This window comes from Pristis pectinata, chromosome 23 (assembly GCF_009764475.1).
Source record: "Pristis pectinata isolate sPriPec2 chromosome 23, sPriPec2.1.pri, whole genome shotgun sequence".
Classification (NCBI taxonomy): Eukaryota; Metazoa; Chordata; class Chondrichthyes; order Rhinopristiformes; family Pristidae; genus Pristis; species Pristis pectinata.
In genome coordinates this window covers 30,711,720-30,729,192 of record NC_067427.1, presented here as the reverse complement: position 1 = coordinate 30,729,192, position 17,473 = coordinate 30,711,720, and the positions used below count along the sequence as shown (strand labels likewise).

Sequence of the window (17,473 nt, the reverse complement as noted above, 5' to 3'; positions counted from 1 at the left end):
ACCGAGTTGTGCACATCAGATAATCCTGCACAGAAACTCAAATGAAAACAGAAATAAGTGATTTTATTGTGGTAGCCAGCATGAACAGACGAGATGTATTGAGTAGTCTTTATATTCAGTCTTGTTCCTGCCCCATACTGTGGGACTGACAGCTCCAGGATAAACTTCTCTTTGGTTTGATATTCTAAGTAACTCACATTTAATGATTTTACAAACCTCACCCCCATAACTTGCATTTTATGCCCTGTTTGGATGTTGAAGAGGGGGACAGGGTAGGATCCCAATCTCTTCCCGCAGTGACTCTAAGCTCTGCTCCCATCGGTTCTCATAGTAGATGTTCAGTACACAGTGAGCAGCTCTGCCACACTGTACAGCCCATGGGATCAGGTCTCTTGTTAAAACTTGGATATTCCTGTGTTAGAGAAACAAGAAGAATAAGTTAGGCCTACATAAGAGTCCCACTTCTAACCCTATACTCAGACCTCACTCTCCCAGTAATGTGGGGAACAAACCATTCAACATTTGTTGTTAAAAGGGATCGATTCAGAACTGTCAATATGGAAATAACACAACATTTTGGCCTTTATTGGCTCAAGGGGCTGGAGGATAAAAGAAGGGAAGGCACAGCAATTCCACACCTGGAAAACTGCCAGTTTTGATCTTATTTGAGGGATATCATGTATTGGGGGTAATTGGAGTGTATACTGTTCCCAAACTGAAACAGGTTGGTTTGAACAAATATAGGAAAAGTATGAATCAGGGTGTTACGTATGGTCACAGCAACCAGACATTGGTCCCACTCCAAGGATTTAAATCCTACTTTTAAAAATCTGAAAAACAAACGTTTCTCGCACTGACCCAGTGAAGCTGTTGGACTGTCATAAACAGTCCACTGAGTCATTCCTGTCCTGACTCCAGCCCCCACCCCAGTACAGTTGACTCTGGCCATGCTTGTGCAATGGCAGGACAATGACGCCAGGCTTGACATTGAGAATTGACTGAAAATCATTTTAAAGAATATCTGTCTAGGGAGCTGCTTTATTCCATCTGTTGACAACTGGATAATGTTTAACCTTGACTGCAAGGTCAGGACAAGAATGAGTGAGTCAGTGGATACATGGGACTCCAAGGATAACCCAGTGTGCTAAAAATGTGATAGACCCAGGCACACAGTTATCTCCTATGAAGCAGCGATCTGCTGCAACTCCAGAAGGGACGGCTGCCACACCACCCTCAACTGCCAGGAGCCCAACTGCTGTAACCTGTCAGGGAGGTGAGGCACCTCTTCAAAACCAATGCAAACCATAAACGCAGCTACATGCAGGCAGTGAGGTGGGTGGAGACGCAGGAGCAGAGACCTGCAGTTTCTGCAGCTCCAAAGGCGACAGCACTCTAACCACCTCTGAGGCAAGAACCAAAGTGCTGGGAGCAACAGCACTGCTGCAACCCAACCCCAGGAAATCGAGAGCAGCACCCTGTCCCATGCACTACAGCTCAGGAATCTCAGTATGGTGGTGTCTGGTGCATCCTAACCCTGAAGAGCAGTGGTGCAGCATCCAATATATCCCAGTTGGGCAGAGCAATGGCAGATGGAATTTAATCCTGAAGTGTCAGGTGATGTATTTTGTTGGGGTCTAACAAGGACAAGATGTACGCTCCGAATGACAGGAGCACTGACAAACAAAGGGTGTACAAGTTCAAAGATTCCTAAAGGTGGCAGCACAGGTAAATAGTGTAGTGAAACAGCATACAGGACTCTTAGCCGGGGCACAGATTAAAAGCACAGGAGGTTATGCCACAAATTTATAAACTGGTTAGACCACAGCTGGAGTACTCTGTACAGTTCTGGTTGCAACACTATAGGAAGGATGTGATTGCACTGAAGAGGGTGCAGAGAGATTCAGCAGGATGTTGCCTGGGTGGGAGTTTTTAAATTAGGAGGAGAAAGTGGATCGGCTGGGACTGTTTTCCTTGCAGCAGAGGAGGCTGAGGGTGACCTGACAGAGGAAGACAAAATTATGAGGGGCATAGAAACAGTAGATAGACACCTGTTTTGGGGAAAAGTTTCTCAGACCAGAGGGCTAAGGTTTAAGGTAAGAGGTTTAGAAGGGATCTGAGTAAGAATTTTTTCAGCCCGGGGCTGGTTGCCATGTGGAACACAGTGCCTCAGTGGGTGGTGGAGGAGGCAGGGACTCTCACACTTAAGTATCTGGACGAACACTTGAGTTGCTACAGTAGGCTACAGACCAAGAGCTGGTAAATAGGATTTAGCATAGATAGGTATGGTGGTCAGTATAGGCATGATGGCTGAAGGGCCTTTTTATGTGCTATATGACTCTATGATGTGGCAGGTTTGACAGCAAACTGGACATTAGGTCCAGAGTCCTGACGGAAGCTGTGTGACACCTTTCAGCTACCCTGCAGATGCAGCACCACAGCAACATGCCTGTGGACACCAGATGGCTCAGCCCAGTCCCTGAGGCTTCCCTACGTCCCAGTCCCTGAGGCTTCCCTACGTCCCAGTCCCTGAGGCTTCCCTACGTCCCAGTCCCTGAGGCTTCCCTACGTCCCAGTCCCTGAGGCTTCCCTACGTCCCAGTCCCTGAGGCTTCCCTACGTCCCAGTCCCTGAGGCTTCCCTACGTCCCAGTCCCTGAGGCTTCCCTACGTCCCAGTCCCTGAGGCTTCCCTACGTCCCAGTCCCTGAGGCTTCCCTACGTCCCAGTCCCTGAGGCTTCCCTACGTCCCAGTCCCTGAGGCTTCCCTACGTCCCAGTCCCTGAGGCTTCCCTACGTCCCAGTCCCTGAGGCTTCCCTACGTCCCAGTCCCTGAGGCTTCCCTACGTCCCAGTCCCTGAGGCTTCCCTACGTCCCAGTCCCTGAGGCTTCCCTACGTCCCAGTCCCTGAGGCTTCCCTACGTCCCAGTCCCTGAGGCTTCCCTACGTCCCAGTCCCTGAGGCTTCCCTACGTCCCAGTCCCTGAGGCTTCCCTACGTCCCAGTCCCTGAGGCTTCCCTACGTCCCAGTCCCTGAGGCTTCCCTACGTCCCAGTCCCTGAGGCTTCCCTACGTCCCAGTCCCTGAGGCTTCCCTACGTCCCAGTCCCTGAGGCTTCCCTACGTCCCAGTCCCTGAGGCTTCCCTACGTCCCAGTCCCTGAGGCTTCCCTACGTCCCAGTCCCTGAGGCTTCCCTACGTCCCAGTCCCTGAGGCTTCCCTACGTCCCAGTCCCTGAGGCTTCCCTACGTCCCAGTCCCTGAGGCTTCCCTACGTCCCAGTCCCTGAGGCTTCCCTACGTCCCAGTCCCTGAGGCTTCCCTACGTCCCAGTCCCTGAGTCAGATCTGGTGACATTCTAACTGTTTGTAGAGTTCGGTCCTGGCCACATTATCACAGAGCATTTCATTGAGCTGGACTGTGCAGTACCATCAGTCTGTACTGAAAAACACCAACCCGAAGTCAATCAGGTGGTAGTCTGCACAGAACAGCCTCGGGATCCTGAACTAGCACCAAAGTCTATGTGTCCGGTAGTGAGACAGGTCCACCCTGACAGATCCTGCACGCACAGCCAGAGTCTCAGTGCCAGCCTTGAGGGCCTGTCCACCACTGCACACCGAGGGGCCAAGACCCTGTAAAATCCCTCTGACTGCTTGTTCAAGGAATGTATATAGAGGAAAAACTGATGGCATGTCGACGTAATGTAGTTTCTGAGTAAATGAAACATGCTGTGGATGCCGTCACATACATTTATAAATATTGTGCAGAGTATCTTTAGGGGGAAAAATGGCAGCATTGCCATAGAATTAATTTCATATCTGAAAACGTGCAGTGGGAAAGGTGGCTCCCAGTCACTATAGGAACTCAAAACCGATTCGAACAAAGGCAAGAGAAACCTTCACCTGGCAGACATGCGGAGTGGGCCAAACACAGCTCCCAGAATACACATGGGCAGACCAGTCTGGACTGCCTCAAACCACTTGACGGCAACCTCACCTGTTCAGTGCAGAGAAACAACTGCGTTAGGGGTCATGGTCAGCTGACTCCACACCATTCACACCACTCCCACCTCCCCAAACCAGCACTCTTCCCTGTAAAAGCAATGTCCCTGAACGTGACCTTCACGGCAACCCTACAAATTCTTCATTTACCAAACCAGGGTTGGTGAAGTAAGAGTGCTAATTACATGCTGAACTGGGGCAATTTTTGGCAGTGGGCCCTTGTGAACTGGATTAGAATTGCCCGGTGGTTATTTAACACACATCATTGTTGCCACATTACTACCAGAAGTTCAAGTCTTCAGCTCTGTTACTCCCAGAAAGTACATTCCGTGTGCCACTTGCTCTGTGCATCAGTTTCCTGTTTCCAGTTACTGCTGTTAAAACAGACCCCTGACAGTGTTAACGAGTCACATTGTCAAATTCACCAACTTTGCATTCGGTTTGTTAATCACTAAACTGGTGGTCTGAGCCTCAAGGATTTCCAGCTCAATAATCACCTCTCCTTTTCCCAAAATTACTCTCATTCCATGCAAATGTTGGTGCCGGAAGTGTGGTGACACTTGCGGGCTGCCCCCAGAACACTCCACGCAAAAGATGCATTTCACTGTGTGTTTCGATATACATGTGACTAATAAAGATCTCATCTATCTTATCTTAACCCTGAGCAAACTCCTTCTTGGGCATTGACTGATTTTTTAACTTCAAAGCCTCCAGAACATGAACATCTTGTACTTTGACCTGAACTGGCCCAGGACTCAGGTGGGTCTAACCAGGCCCTGAAGAGTTTTGACTACAATCTCTTATTTATTCTGCACCATCCTTACCAAACGCAGACTAGGTGACCGTTTCGCAGAACACCTGCGCTCTGTCCATAACCGCGTCTGCATCTCCCCATTGCTGGTCACTTCAACTCCCCCTCCCACCCCATCACTGACATGTCAGTCCTCGGCCTCCTCCACTGCCAGGAGAATTCCAAGTGCAAACTGGAGGAACGGCTCCTCATTTTCCGTCTTGGAACCTTGCAGCCTAATGGCATGAACATTGAATTCTCCCACTTTAAGTAATGCCTACAACCTCCTCCACACCCACCCCTGCCTCTTCTTCCCTATCCTAGCCTCTCTTTTCTACCCCCCATTTTTTTCTCCTTATCCTTGACCCTGGTGGATCTGCTCTCCCCTCCTCCCCTGCACCTGTCCATCACTATCTCTTACCTGCATCTACCTATCACCACCCTGTGCCCACCCCACCTCCCCTCTTTTGTCCACCTATCACTGCTCTGCTTTTCCCTCCTATACATTGGGCTTCCCCTTTTCCTATCTTCAGTCCTGAAGAAGGGTCCTGACCCGAAACGTCGACCGCCTGCTTTTCTCCGTGGATGCTGCCTGGCCTGCTGAGTTCCTCCAGCATCATCGTGTTTTTCATCTAGATTCCAGCATCTGCAGTCCTTTGTTTCTCTGTGTGGTCAACATCTGATTAGCATTGTTGGTTGCTGCTCTGCACCCTATGAATGTGTCAAATGTTGAAGAAACAAAATCTCCTTGGAATTACTCAACATCATCCACAATTATTTTAACCCTGGTCACGGAGTATATGTGGTCCAAATTTTCCTTTCTTGGCCATAGTCTTGCTTCAATGTAATTTCTACCATTCTGTTCACTCACATACTCTGGCCATCTTTTCTGTAAGTTGAGACCCTAACTTTAATCCTTTCCCGGTTTGGTATTATCCTGTGACCAGTTTGCATTGTGTTTGCAGCACACTGGTGTGCCATAGGTGAGCTCGAGCCCCAGTCAGTCATTCTTCAGGCCTCATGCATTTGCTGCTCTCACAGCTGCAGCTGAACTTGTCACTTAACTTCCTCTTTTTTAAAATCAATCACTTTACCCTGCCATTATATTCACACTTCCCTCACTCTCTTCCTTCTTACAAAGCATGTCATTTTCTCCTCCAATTCAAGACAGTTATGTTAACCTTGACCTTCTCCAGATGTTGGCAATGAGCTGCTGACTGCTTCAGTTCTCATTTCAGATTTGCTGGACTTTCATCGTCGGTTCCTTTCTGAGCACCACATTATCTTGGCTCCCTTGTACTGCTACTGTGCCAAGTAACTTCCTCAGAAAGACTTCAGCGCCTCCATAATCCCCCAGTCTCTCATCAATTGTGACAAACCTCATCTATCCTTGGCAATTTATATTTACAGTAGCTCATCTGGAACTGATCTCTTGTTTAGGATACTGTTAGTTTTACTTTGGTGATAATGCTCACCTTCTACTCTGTGAATGCAGAGAATGGCTAGATCATCACATTTACTGTCCTGTGACTAGTCTTGCATTCGGATTCTATTTCAATCCATCTTTGCTCTGTCTGACCTTGTCTTCGTGTGGGGCTGCAAGACTGCTACTGCAGTGTTCATCCTTCTAGGGCCCTTTTGCTCTCTATTGTGTTTCTGTATTTTCCCCAAACTTTCACTTTCACCTGCAGGATGGTAGGTTATTTATTTTCCTGTCTATACTTTCACCGTTTGTTGAAAGTATATTTGAGTGCATTGTTTCTTCAGTATTCATCCTGTACACTCAGACTTTTAAAGGAGTTCTACTTGACCCTGACTGAAGCTTTGATGAATGAATTCCCAGCAGAGAAAGCTGACTTTTAGTCCGTCTGCCCGAACTGCATAAGAACCCAGAGTTGGAAAATGGGTCAATTTGATCGCCTGAAACAGGCAAAAATTTAAAACAGGGGCAGAGAGAGAACAGTCCGAGGCTAGCACGTCCTAATTAAATGGCAAGAAAAGATAGCCAGGTTCACATAGGTAAATACCCTGCAAATTACCTCAAAGGTCACCTGATTAACACACAACCCAATCCACAAACCGTCCCAAGTGAGGTGACTTACCGAGAATGTTAGTGGGCATGCCCAGCAACGTGTGCATGAAGTCGTGCACTTCACGGTAACGCTGGATCACATATGCAAGCTCTTCATCATCAACAAACTTCACGGGCATCCGACTGTCAGGAGTAACTTGCTGCAAATAGAAGGGATCGACTGAGTCCGTGCTTTTTTAAGAGCCACATGTGTCAACGCAGCATGGCCATCACAAACACTCATCACCGGACTTCCAAGTGAGATTTGCCGCAGGATAATTAATGAGACAGAGCCTTTGAGCCATCGTAATTCATAATTAATTACATCTTAATATAGAGGCCTATATAATCCTTTATTGCAGCCTGTAATTGTTCTGCCAGTGCTTTCAACTATTACCCCCAATTACTCCCTCTGGGAGCTCATTCCATGCACTGTGTTGGAAGAGCAAGATCCTGATATCAGAATTCTGTTTACAGCATTTGTTGTCTCAAAAACAATCAATTTTGATATAATTATTCTATTAAAATCATTCATAAATTTCCTTTAACCTCTGTTCTGAGAACACCCTCAGCTTTACTTTAACCTCTACATAACTGATATCCTTTATACTTGATGCCATTGTGGTATAACCCCACTGCATCCCATCCAAAGACCACCAATCTTCTCCCAACGTGGTAAAGCTCAGAATTAAACAAAATACTCCAATTGAAGAACAACTAGTATTTTATAAAGGAAAAGCATAACTTTTTTTTTGAACTCTTGCCTTTTCTTCTAATGCTTGCCAGCTCACTCCACGATCTAGTGGATCCCAATTTTGGTCACCTCATCATCAAAAACTGCCTTCCTCACCAGGTTCTGAGGATCTAGTCACCATTTCTGGAGGTGGGGAGAACACCAGCTGGAGGCAACTGCATTTCAGTTCATCAATCAAGAAAAGCAGCTACTTCAGAGGAGTAGAGATACTCCTCATTTACCACCAGGGATTGTGTGCCATAACAGAGGCCAAGCACCTGGGTGAAGAAACACATGGCCAGTCCATGCTATCCTGGAAGACTGTCAAGGATCCAATATCGCTGCAGAGTCTAGCAATGAAAAATCGAAATGCACAATGACAACTGACCAGTGTAGCCACCAACCTCCCACCCCTAACCAGTAGACCCAGACCATCCTCATCCCAGTGGTTGACGAGGTGCATCTATCTCTTGGCAATCAAGGAAGGGGACCAAAGCAGTACCACAGCTTAGGAACTACAAGTTGACTTATGACCAGTGCCTGATCTCTCAGCACAGCACTCGAGAACAGAGTGCCGGTGCTCAGGGCAAGTGGCGACTTTGGCCTTCAGTTCCTGCCAGTTCATTGACCAACTTACTTGGTGGTGCTTTGGTGGACTCCATGACACAAAAGTTGTGATGCTCAAGGTGAAAAGCTCAAGTTTCTCTGGCAGAAAGTCTACCTATCACTAACCCATCAGGAAGCAAAAACATTTCTCCCAGTTGATCCTGGTGGAAGACAAGGGGGAGAAGATCTGTTGGCCTTTGCGGAAGCTCCGCAAAAAACAGGATCTGAAAGCACAAGCAGCTCATCATTGGCAATCTATGCAGAGTGAGTCTTGGCAATCTCTTCTTCAGCAGACATGGTGCAGGTGGAGTATAACTGGCTGGATGTGGCACATCCCTGACACACCCAGCACAAGAAGCAATAAGGGCTGATGAAGACCCATTAACTTTGATCAGGTATTCCATTGTTGCTTACAATAGTCAGGACAGGGCAAGGAAATGGATTCCAATCCCAAAAACATAAAGATTGCACAGAAATATTAATGATCCACCATCAAAGCAACTTCTCCTGATATAAATCAAGGAAGGCAACCAATAAACCAGCCTTGGGAAAGGCTTGACAACACCTTCCTTCTTCCCACACTGTAGCTTCCCCTCTAGAACAGGACAAAGCACTTGACCACATCTCAACTATCTCCTGCACCTCTGCCCTCACTCCGTCTCCTAGGAACAGAGCTCCCCCGGTCTACACTTTCTACCCCACATCCCTAGCAATTCCTGCCGACTCCAACAAGATTCCAGTACCAGTCACATCCTCCCTTCCCCTTTCAGCATTTCCAAGATACTCCTCCCCTTTGCAACTCCCTGGTCCGCCCTTCCACCCCCAGCAACTACTTCCCACAGCACCTTCCCATGGAACTGCAGGAGATGCAACACCTACCCTTTCACCCCTTCCCATCATCCAGGGACCTAAACAGATTTTTCGGTGAAGCAGTGATTCACTTGCACTTCTTCCAATCTGGTATACTGCATTGTGATCAAAATGTGGTGTCCTCTACACTGGAGAAACCAAACACAGACTGGATCACTTTGCAGAGCACCTGCATGCTGTCTGCAGGAGTGACCCTGAGCTTTAATGCTCATTCCACTCCCACTCTGACCAACCTGTCTATACATCCTGCACTGTTACAAGGGGGCCAATGCAAGCTCAAGGAAAAACACCTCATCTTCCCCTGGACACACTGGAGCCTTCTGAACTCAATATCAAATTCTCCACCTTTAGGTAACTTCCTTTCTGTCTGTAACAGAACTGGCTGTTTCTGCTCATAATCATTTGGGCTAAGTCTTGCTATTAGCAACATATAACACAGACACAGAAGCATAATAGGCTTCTATTATCTATGTTATTTGGTCTCACCCCACTGCTACTGAAAACTAACTTGTTTTCCCTCTTTCCCAGTTCCAAAGAAGGGTCTCTATCCTGAAACGTTAACTGATTTTCTTTCCACAGATACTGTCTGACCTGCTGAGTATTTCTAGCATTTTTGTTTTTTGTAAGATTTCCAGCATCTGTTTTTTTTGTGATTTTCAGAATCCTTCCTTGATGGATTGAAAACACAGTGATCACTTCAGTTCTCAACAGCACAGGAGGCCACCATCTGGCCTATCATCATAATGGAGCTGTTTGGGTTACTCCCATTTCCCTGTAGATTACAGCTCTTTAGCTGCCCATCTAGATACCTCTTAAATGTCACCCTTTCACATTGGCACTTCCAGACCCCCACTAGCTACTCTTTGGTGATTTCTCCCCTCAATTTCCCTTTAATCCTTTCAGCAATTAACAAATCCATACTCCTCAGCTCCAGACCTCTCTAGCAGGGGAAACAGGTTATTCCGGATTGCTTTTTTTGGCCTCTAAATCTCGTTTTAAATCTCTTTTGTCCAAACAACCCCAGCTTGAGGAAGTAAACGGTTAAGAAATTATGACTGTACATATAACTAATGAAAAAAATACCACGCAAGCAAACCCCTGACTCAGTACTAGGTGGTAATTACTGTGTCCGGAACTTGATTGCAAGCCAATTATACTAAACAATAAGGGTGATGTTTGTATTAAACAGCAAGTGTGAGGTTTGTCCTAAACAGTGAGTGTGATACCTGTCTTTGAATCTCGATTGTAAATCAATTATACTGAACAAATGAGTGCGATGTCTGTCTTTGAATCTCAGGAGCCTAATCGAAATTCATTCAGTGTGCATGACAATGTCTGTATAAATTACTGTCTGCTCCTCTGTATTGTGGAGACCTCTGATAAAGACTCTACATGAGAGTCAGGAGAATTCTCCCTGGCAGTATACTGCTAATAAACGCGTTTTAACAGAATTAATCTGTGGCACTGTGTGATTTTGCAGCAGGCAGGAGTCAGAACTTAAAATTGGGATAACAAGTTTAAATAATCTCTCTACACAACCGTAATTGCACGGCCCTGGCAATATCTTTGTAAATCTCCTCTGCACCTCCTCGCCATGCTCTCTATGCCATTATGGTAGTTTGGAGACGATCATCGTACACAATTGTAAATGTGATCTAACCAGTGTTTGACACAGGTCTAGCCGGACCTCCCTGCTCTTATATTGTATGGCTCAATCCAAACGAGTACCTGAATGAATTCTTGACCACATTGCCTACCTGTCCTGCTACCTTCAGCAACATGCACTTCTTTCATCCCTGTCCCTTGAACTCTGTTAACACCATACCATTTATTATTTATTCCCTTGTCTGTCCTCCACAAATGCATTACCTCTTATTACTCTGGATCGAATTCATCCTCACACATCTCCGAATTGAAACCCGTGATCCTCTTTGCCCTTCACACTGCTATTCAAGGTTATATCTTCAATGCCTCATTATCACTGCCCTGGAGTTCTTACACTTTTCTGTAATTTACCTTGTGTCTCCGTCCCACTATCACCAGAACCGTAGAGACACTCAGTAGTACTCTCGGCTGCAGCATTCCCTTCCAGGACTACAACAACGGCAGATTAATATTATCATTCTGCTGCGTTTTCCCAAACCCATCTGAGACCAGATCCCAGATGTCCTCTGTCCCATTCCTTTTGTTTGGGATCACTTGCTCTTGTTATTAGTTGCTTCTCCTGGTTCTCTATGAACCTTGTTTCTCCAGGTTAATGTTTCATGCTGATGCCTATGTCTCTAACACCAGCACTCTCCCCCAGCCTTCCACTTCCCCCACTTCCCCCACCTCCTGCACACTTTAACAACGGATTTAAACCTTCCTCTACACATTCTTAAGCATACATGATTGGAGCTACACGATTGGAGATGCAACATGAAAAATTTGTTAAACTATTTTGAAGACAAGATAATTTTTATTTTGGTGAAACCCCCAAATATAGATAATCTGGTTATTATCATGCTGAGGTTCATAGGAGTTTATTACAACACTGACTATACTTCAGATGTGCTGTACCGTGTCCAAAGCGTTTTGGGATATCCTGGAACCATTAAAAGTGCTATCTGAATGCAAACCCTTCTTTTTGGACAATATGCTTCACTGAGACACTGCCTACGGTAGAAGCACACCTAGGTTCAGGTAAAAGTAGATCAAGGTAAGAATCTGCTCCCATTTTACGAAAACAATATTCTATTAGGGTCAAAATTTCAATACTCTTGCTGCTCCGGGAAAGATTGGGGTAGGTCAGCAAAGCATCAAACTCACATTAACATCAAGAAAGCGGACATATTCTCTGCCAAACGTTCCTTCAGGCAACTCTCGCAGGCTGGTTAGATCCAGTGTAGATGTGCTGATCCGAGGTCTCTCCCTTCAAACATAAACACCGGGAACACAATCAAATGCTGACCTCAGGAATGTGTGAACAGCAGAGCTCTGGCAAGATACAGTATTAGCATCGAAAGCCACCACCAAGCTTCTTTTCCCACCCTTCTACTCACAGTCAACTCATCATCCTTGACAAGTTCCAAATGTGCCACTGCAGACATTCTCCCTCCTGTCTTCAAATTGATCCCATTGCACCAGTGACCTTATCTCATTCCAAAGAACTTCAACTGTGGACTGCTTCACCTCCCTCTCAAATGTAAAGGCCTTAAACTGCTGCTGATGCACCTCGACCTCTCTCCTTGTCCCTTCATCCCACTGTGCCTCACCCCTGCTCCTTCCCCCCAACTGTGTCCCACCCTCTGGCCCAGCTCCTTCACTCACTGTGCTTGGTCCTCCAATCTGGTCCTCTGCTCAATGGGCCATGGGCTTCACTGACAAGGTCAACATTTAATATTCACCCCTCCAGTTGTCCGCAAGGAGGACATGGGGACAGCAAATTAAACTGTAATCTACATAGTGAAGGTACTCCCACCATGCTCTTAGACAAGGAGTTAACTCAGCTTCGATACATAGGCAGAGGGACAGCTCTCAAAGTTTAGGCACAAATTCCTAGACGTTTGTGAGAATTATTTCACCTATTTTAAATTCCCGTCTTGGTGGTGGGATTAAACTGCCGATTCTGCATCTTTAGTCCAGCCCTGTCTTTCTGACAGTAGTTAAACACTGGCTATATCACCTCTCTTCTCCTTCACTCCGCTGGGGACTGCCCTCTGCTCCCTGCCCTTCTTCCTATATATTCCGCCCTCCGGCCCTTCTTTAGGTTAACAAGCTCGGCTTCACAGCATTTTTATTTTGTTAAATTCATTTTGCAGATGTAAAATTTCCTTACTTAGGAAGTCATTCCCATTGGATCCATGCCAGCTCTCACAGCAATCCCATTCCCTAATTTATTTCCCTATAATTCATCCTCTTGCACATGCCCTTCACCCACCTCCACTGAGGGCCATTTCTATCAGCCAACTCGCCAACCAACTGGCTGGCAAGGCTGCCATCTATCGTCCTTGAGGTACTGTTGAAGGGAGCACCACCTGAATCTTTCTGATGAAGGTACGGACAGTTTTTACTTCGGCTCCACAGCCTGCTTTGGGTGCACACCACAGCCACACTTACTGCAGAATCTGATGTCCCTCCGCATCGTTTCTCATCCTGTCCCTGAGTTTGCGGATTGCTAACTGCCCTGTAGTTTCTGACAGAACAGCCACCATATCTACAACACAACAAAAGCAGATCAAGCTCAATAATGTGCATTCATCAGAAAATGGGTTTGCAACAACTCTTCTGCACAGCAAGAGTGGGGTGTGGAGCTACTTCTTGTTATTTGTTTGTTGGGATGTGAACAGTGCTGGCAAGGCCAGCATTTATTGCTATTCACCAACAGTCCTTGTGAAGTTGGTGGTGAGCCACTGCCATTGACCACGGCAGTCCTTCTGGTGAACTTGCTCCATGTTGGGGAGGAGTTGTTGCAGAATTTAGACCCGGTGACGGTGAGGGACACGCAATATATTTCCAAGTCAGGATCATGTGTGACTTGGAGGGGACCCTGCAGGAGGGTGTGGTAAGGAGCAGAGGTGAGGGATTGCTCAAAGAGGAAACTGCTGTTTGCCCAGTTCCTTGTCGTCTCAGAAAGGTGCAATGTAAATCCATTGGCACTGCTAGTAGTATTCAGTGAATTTCTGGTGGCCACTCGAAGTCAAATCGTCAACAGTTGCTAGCGCGGATTCTCCTCCTGCCAATATCGACATGCATCCTTTCCCCAAAAGTCAGTGGGTTGTAAATGAAGCACAAACACTTCGTAATACGGGCATTATATGATGTGTTCTTGAGAGGTTATGCAGGCTGTGATCAGGGCTCAATCATGCGCCTCAGAGAGAGAAGCAGGAGGTACTCACCGTGGCGGTATGGATCATACAGAGACATGAAGGCAGAGCCGGTAGCCAGCAGCATTTTCTGCAGTGGGTTGGTGGGGATGTGTGTTTGGTACAGGCTGTAATATCTGTCTTCAGCAAATGTGTCCGTACTGACCACTCGAACTGAATGCAGCAGCAGATTACCGGTGCCTGTCACAAGATATAGTAAGTTCAGAAACCAAACCAAAATGAAGCAGGGTGGGGGAGGAGTGCTGGAGAAGGGAGAGGTGAGGGTGGGAAACGGCAAGTAAGGGGAGGCCATGCAACCCCTCGTGCCTGCTCCTCCATTCAATAGGATCCTGGCTTATCTTTTACTTCAGCACAACTTTTCTGCACGACTTGATGCCCGTCATACATAAATCTTGAGTTACTGATTAATCCGCTACAGCCTCCTAGGCACTTTGTCAACCAAATGGCAAAAGGGTGAAAGAGTGAGGGGGAAGGTGAACTGAGGGGTGGAGGGTGAGAGGGAATAGGGCAAGAGGCTTACGGTGAGGTTAAGGGTGGAAGCTGCGTGAGGGGGCAGAGGTAGAGGATGGGGTTGAAGGAGTGTGGGTGAGGGTTAAGATGGTGGGTAAAGGATAAGTGGAGGGTGCGAAGAGGGCTGTGAGGTAAGTGGTGGGCAATGGTTAAGGTAACGGGGAAAGGTGGGGGTGGGGGGGGAGTGGTGAGGGAGTGGGAGTGGGGAGGGGAGTGGGGAGAAGGGGGAGGGAGGGGGGGGGAGTGGTGAGGGTGGGTGGGGGAGAGGATGAGGAGTGGGTGGTGGGAGAGTGGGGAAGGGGAGGGGAGGGGGTGTGGGTGGGGGAGGTGTGGGGGAGTGGTGGGGGAGGTGTGGGGTGGAGTGGTGGGGGTGGGGGGAGGTGTGGGGAGGTATGGTGTGGGGAGGTATGGGGTGGGGAGGTGTGGGGGGAGGTGTGGGGGAGTGGTGGGGTGGGGGAGGGGTAGGGGTGAGTGGGGAGGGGGAGGGGAGTGGGTGGGGGAGGTGTGGGGGAGTGGTGGGGGGAGGTGTGGGGGAGTGGTGGGGGGAGGTGTGGGGGTGGGGTGGGGGGAGTGGTGTGGGTGGGGGGAGTGGTGGGGGGAGGTGTGGGGTGGGAGGTGTGGGGGTGGGGTGGGGGGAGTGGTGGGGGTGGGGGGAGGTATGGGGTGGGGAGGTGTGGGGGGGGAGGTGTGGGGGTGGGGTGGGGGGAGGGGTAGGGGTGAGTGGGGAGGGGGAGGGGAGTGGGTGGGGGAGGTGTGGGGGAGTGGTGGGGGGAGGTGTGGGGTGGGGGAGGTGTGGGGGGAGTGGTGGGGTGGGAGGTGTGGGGGTGGGGTGGGGGGAGGGGTAGGGGTGAGTGGTGGGGGTGGGGTGGGGGAGTGGTGGGGGGAGGTGTGGGGTGGGAGGTGTGGGGGAGTGGTGGGGTGGGGGAGGGGTAGGGGTGAGTGGGGAGGGGGAGGGGAGTGGGTGGGGGAGGTGTGGGGGAGTGGTGGGGGGAGGTGTGGGGGAGTGGTGGGGGGAGGTGTGGGGGTGGGGTGGGGGGAGTGGTGTGGGTGGGGGAGTGGTGGGGGGAGGTGTGGGGTGGGAGGTGTGGGGGTGGGGTGGGGGGAGTGGTGGGGGTGGGGGGAGGTATGGGGTGGGGAGGTGTGGGGGGGAGGTGTGGGGGTGGGGTGGGGGGAGGGGTAGGGGTGAGTGGGGAGGGGGAGGGGAGTGGGTGGGGGAGGTGTGGGGGAGTGGTGGGGGGAGGTGTGGGGTGGGGGAGGTGTGGGGGGAGTGGTGGGGTGGGAGGTGTGGGGGTGGGGTGGGGGGAGGGGTAGGGGTGAGTGGTGGGGGTGGGGTGGGGGGAGTGGTGGGGGAGGTGTGGGGTGGGAGGTGTGGGGTGGGAGGTGTGGGGGTGGGGTGGGGGGAGGTGTGGGGTGGGGGAGGTGTGGGGGGAGTGGTGGGGTGGGAGGTGTGGGGGTGGGGTGGGGGGAGGGGTAGGGGTGAGTGGTTGGGGGTGGGGTGGGGGGAGTGGTGGGGGGAGGTGTGGGGTGGGAGGTGTGGGGTGGGAGGTGTGGGGGTGGGGTGGGGGGAGGGGTAGGGGTGAGTGGTGGGGGTGGGGGGAGTGGGGGGGGGAGGTATGGGGTGGGGGAGGTGTGGGGGAGTGGTGGGGGAGGTGTGGGGGTGGGGGGAGGTATGGGGAGTGGTGGGTGGGGGGAGGGGAGTGGGTGGGGGAGGTGTGGGGGTGGGGGAGTGGTGGGGTGGGGGGAGTGGTGGGGGGAGGTATGGGGTGGGGGAGGTGTGGGGGGAGGGGTAGGGGTGAGTGGGGAGGGGAGTGGGTGGGGGATCGGGAGGCTGAGGGGGCGGCGCTGTGGACCCGCTGCCCATGACCTCGGGCCGAGCTGGGGACTTCCGTCCGCCGCGGAGACGGGAATTAGACCCCGGCCCGTTTACCTGCCGGGCTGCCAGGCCTGGGGTGGGCCGCCGCTGCCGCCAGCCTCGCCACCCCCGGGCCCGGGGACGGACGGCCGCCCCGCAGCAGCCGGGCCGCGCTCCGCACGACGGTCGCCATGGCGCCCGCAGGACGACGTCCCCGCGCCACCGAACGTGCGACGTCAGCACGCAGCGGCTTCGCCCGGGGCCCCGCCCCTTGTCCATTAGCCCCGCCCCCCGGAAGCAGCCGCCCGGCCAACAGGGGTTGCAGCTGTTTCGGCCACTCTCGAGTGTTTCCACTAACCGGGGAAGGTCCGAGCCCAGCGTCGGGCAAGTGCCGGTGTCCTGGGGCAACGGTTCACGGACTCCGAGCTGAAGCCACGTCCCGGGCACCAGCCGCATCGACAAAGCCTTCACTGGGGATGATATTGAAACAACGCTGTTCTGCAACCTCGTGATATCTTCATCGTTTTTACTTTTCGCCACTGCAGTTTTGATAAAACGATTCGGTTCATCCACGGTAAATGAAAATAAAATTTAATGCAGATCCCGGTAATCGGAAATAAAACTAAAATGTTGCAAACACTCAGCAGGTCAGGCAGCATCTGTGGGGAAATGAGTTCATGGATTGTCAGAACAAAGGCTTACACAGTTAGTCTTTCCAAGGACGCTGCCTGACCTGCTGAGTGCAGCAGTTTCTGTCGTTAGCGCTTTGTTAAGTATCACCGGTGGCTATTTTCACATCCTGTGGACATTCTCTCTGCCTCCCTTAACCCCCTTCAGTACCCTTTTGGAACCAATCTTGCCCGGGAGCAGCAGCCTGATAATAACTAGTTCCCTATCCTCCTCTCCCCTTCCAACATCCCAATGGGAACATTTCCTTTGTTATGCCCTGTTTCCCTCTTCCAACTCCATCACACACCCTGCAGCATCTCCCCTATGCAGGTACAAGAGATACAACTCCTACGATTTCAGCTCCTTCCTTCCCACTATCCGGGGACCCAAAGCAGTGATTCACTTGCACTTCCAGTTTAGTGCATTGCATTGGTGCTCACAATGCGTTGGCCAAAACATTGATAAACCAAACACAGATTGGGCGACCCCAATTTCTCACACAACAGTCCAGCCATC

At 50.2% G+C, this 17,473-nt stretch overlaps 1 protein-coding gene across 1 annotated transcript; it reads right to left on the bottom strand.

Annotated features, from left to right (window-relative positions):
- Positions 1-42: 42 nt before the first annotated feature.
- Positions 43-16,524, bottom strand: coq4 (coenzyme Q4 homolog (S. cerevisiae)). Its single transcript, XM_052037143.1, has 7 exons — positions 16,364-16,524; positions 13,939-14,106; positions 13,160-13,256; positions 11,870-11,972; positions 6,884-7,013; positions 3,893-3,986; positions 43-412 (listed from the first exon to the last, which is right to left on the bottom strand). Exons 1-7 carry the CDS (start codon positions 16,479-16,481, stop codon positions 238-240), a joined length of 885 nt encoding a protein of 294 aa, XP_051893103.1. The 5' UTR covers positions 16,482-16,524; the 3' UTR covers positions 43-237.
- Positions 16,525-17,473: the final 949 nt, after the last annotated feature.

What these genes read in the sequence shown, in the direction of transcription:
- coq4 (XM_052037143.1), bottom strand. Translation starts at nt 16,481, where the DNA reads ATGGCGACCGTCGTGCGGAGCGCGGCCCGGCTGCTGCGGGGCGGCCGT. An exon ending in CAGGCCTGGCAGCCCGGCAG is followed by an intron (nt 14,107 to 16,363) that starts GTAAACGGGCCG and finishes ATCTTGTGACAG; the next exon opens with GCACCGGTAATCTGCTGCTG. An exon ending in CCACTCCGCATGTCTGCCAG is followed by an intron (nt 413 to 3,892) that starts GTGAAGGTTTCT and finishes TCTCTAACACAG; the next exon opens with GAATATCCAAGTTTTAACAA.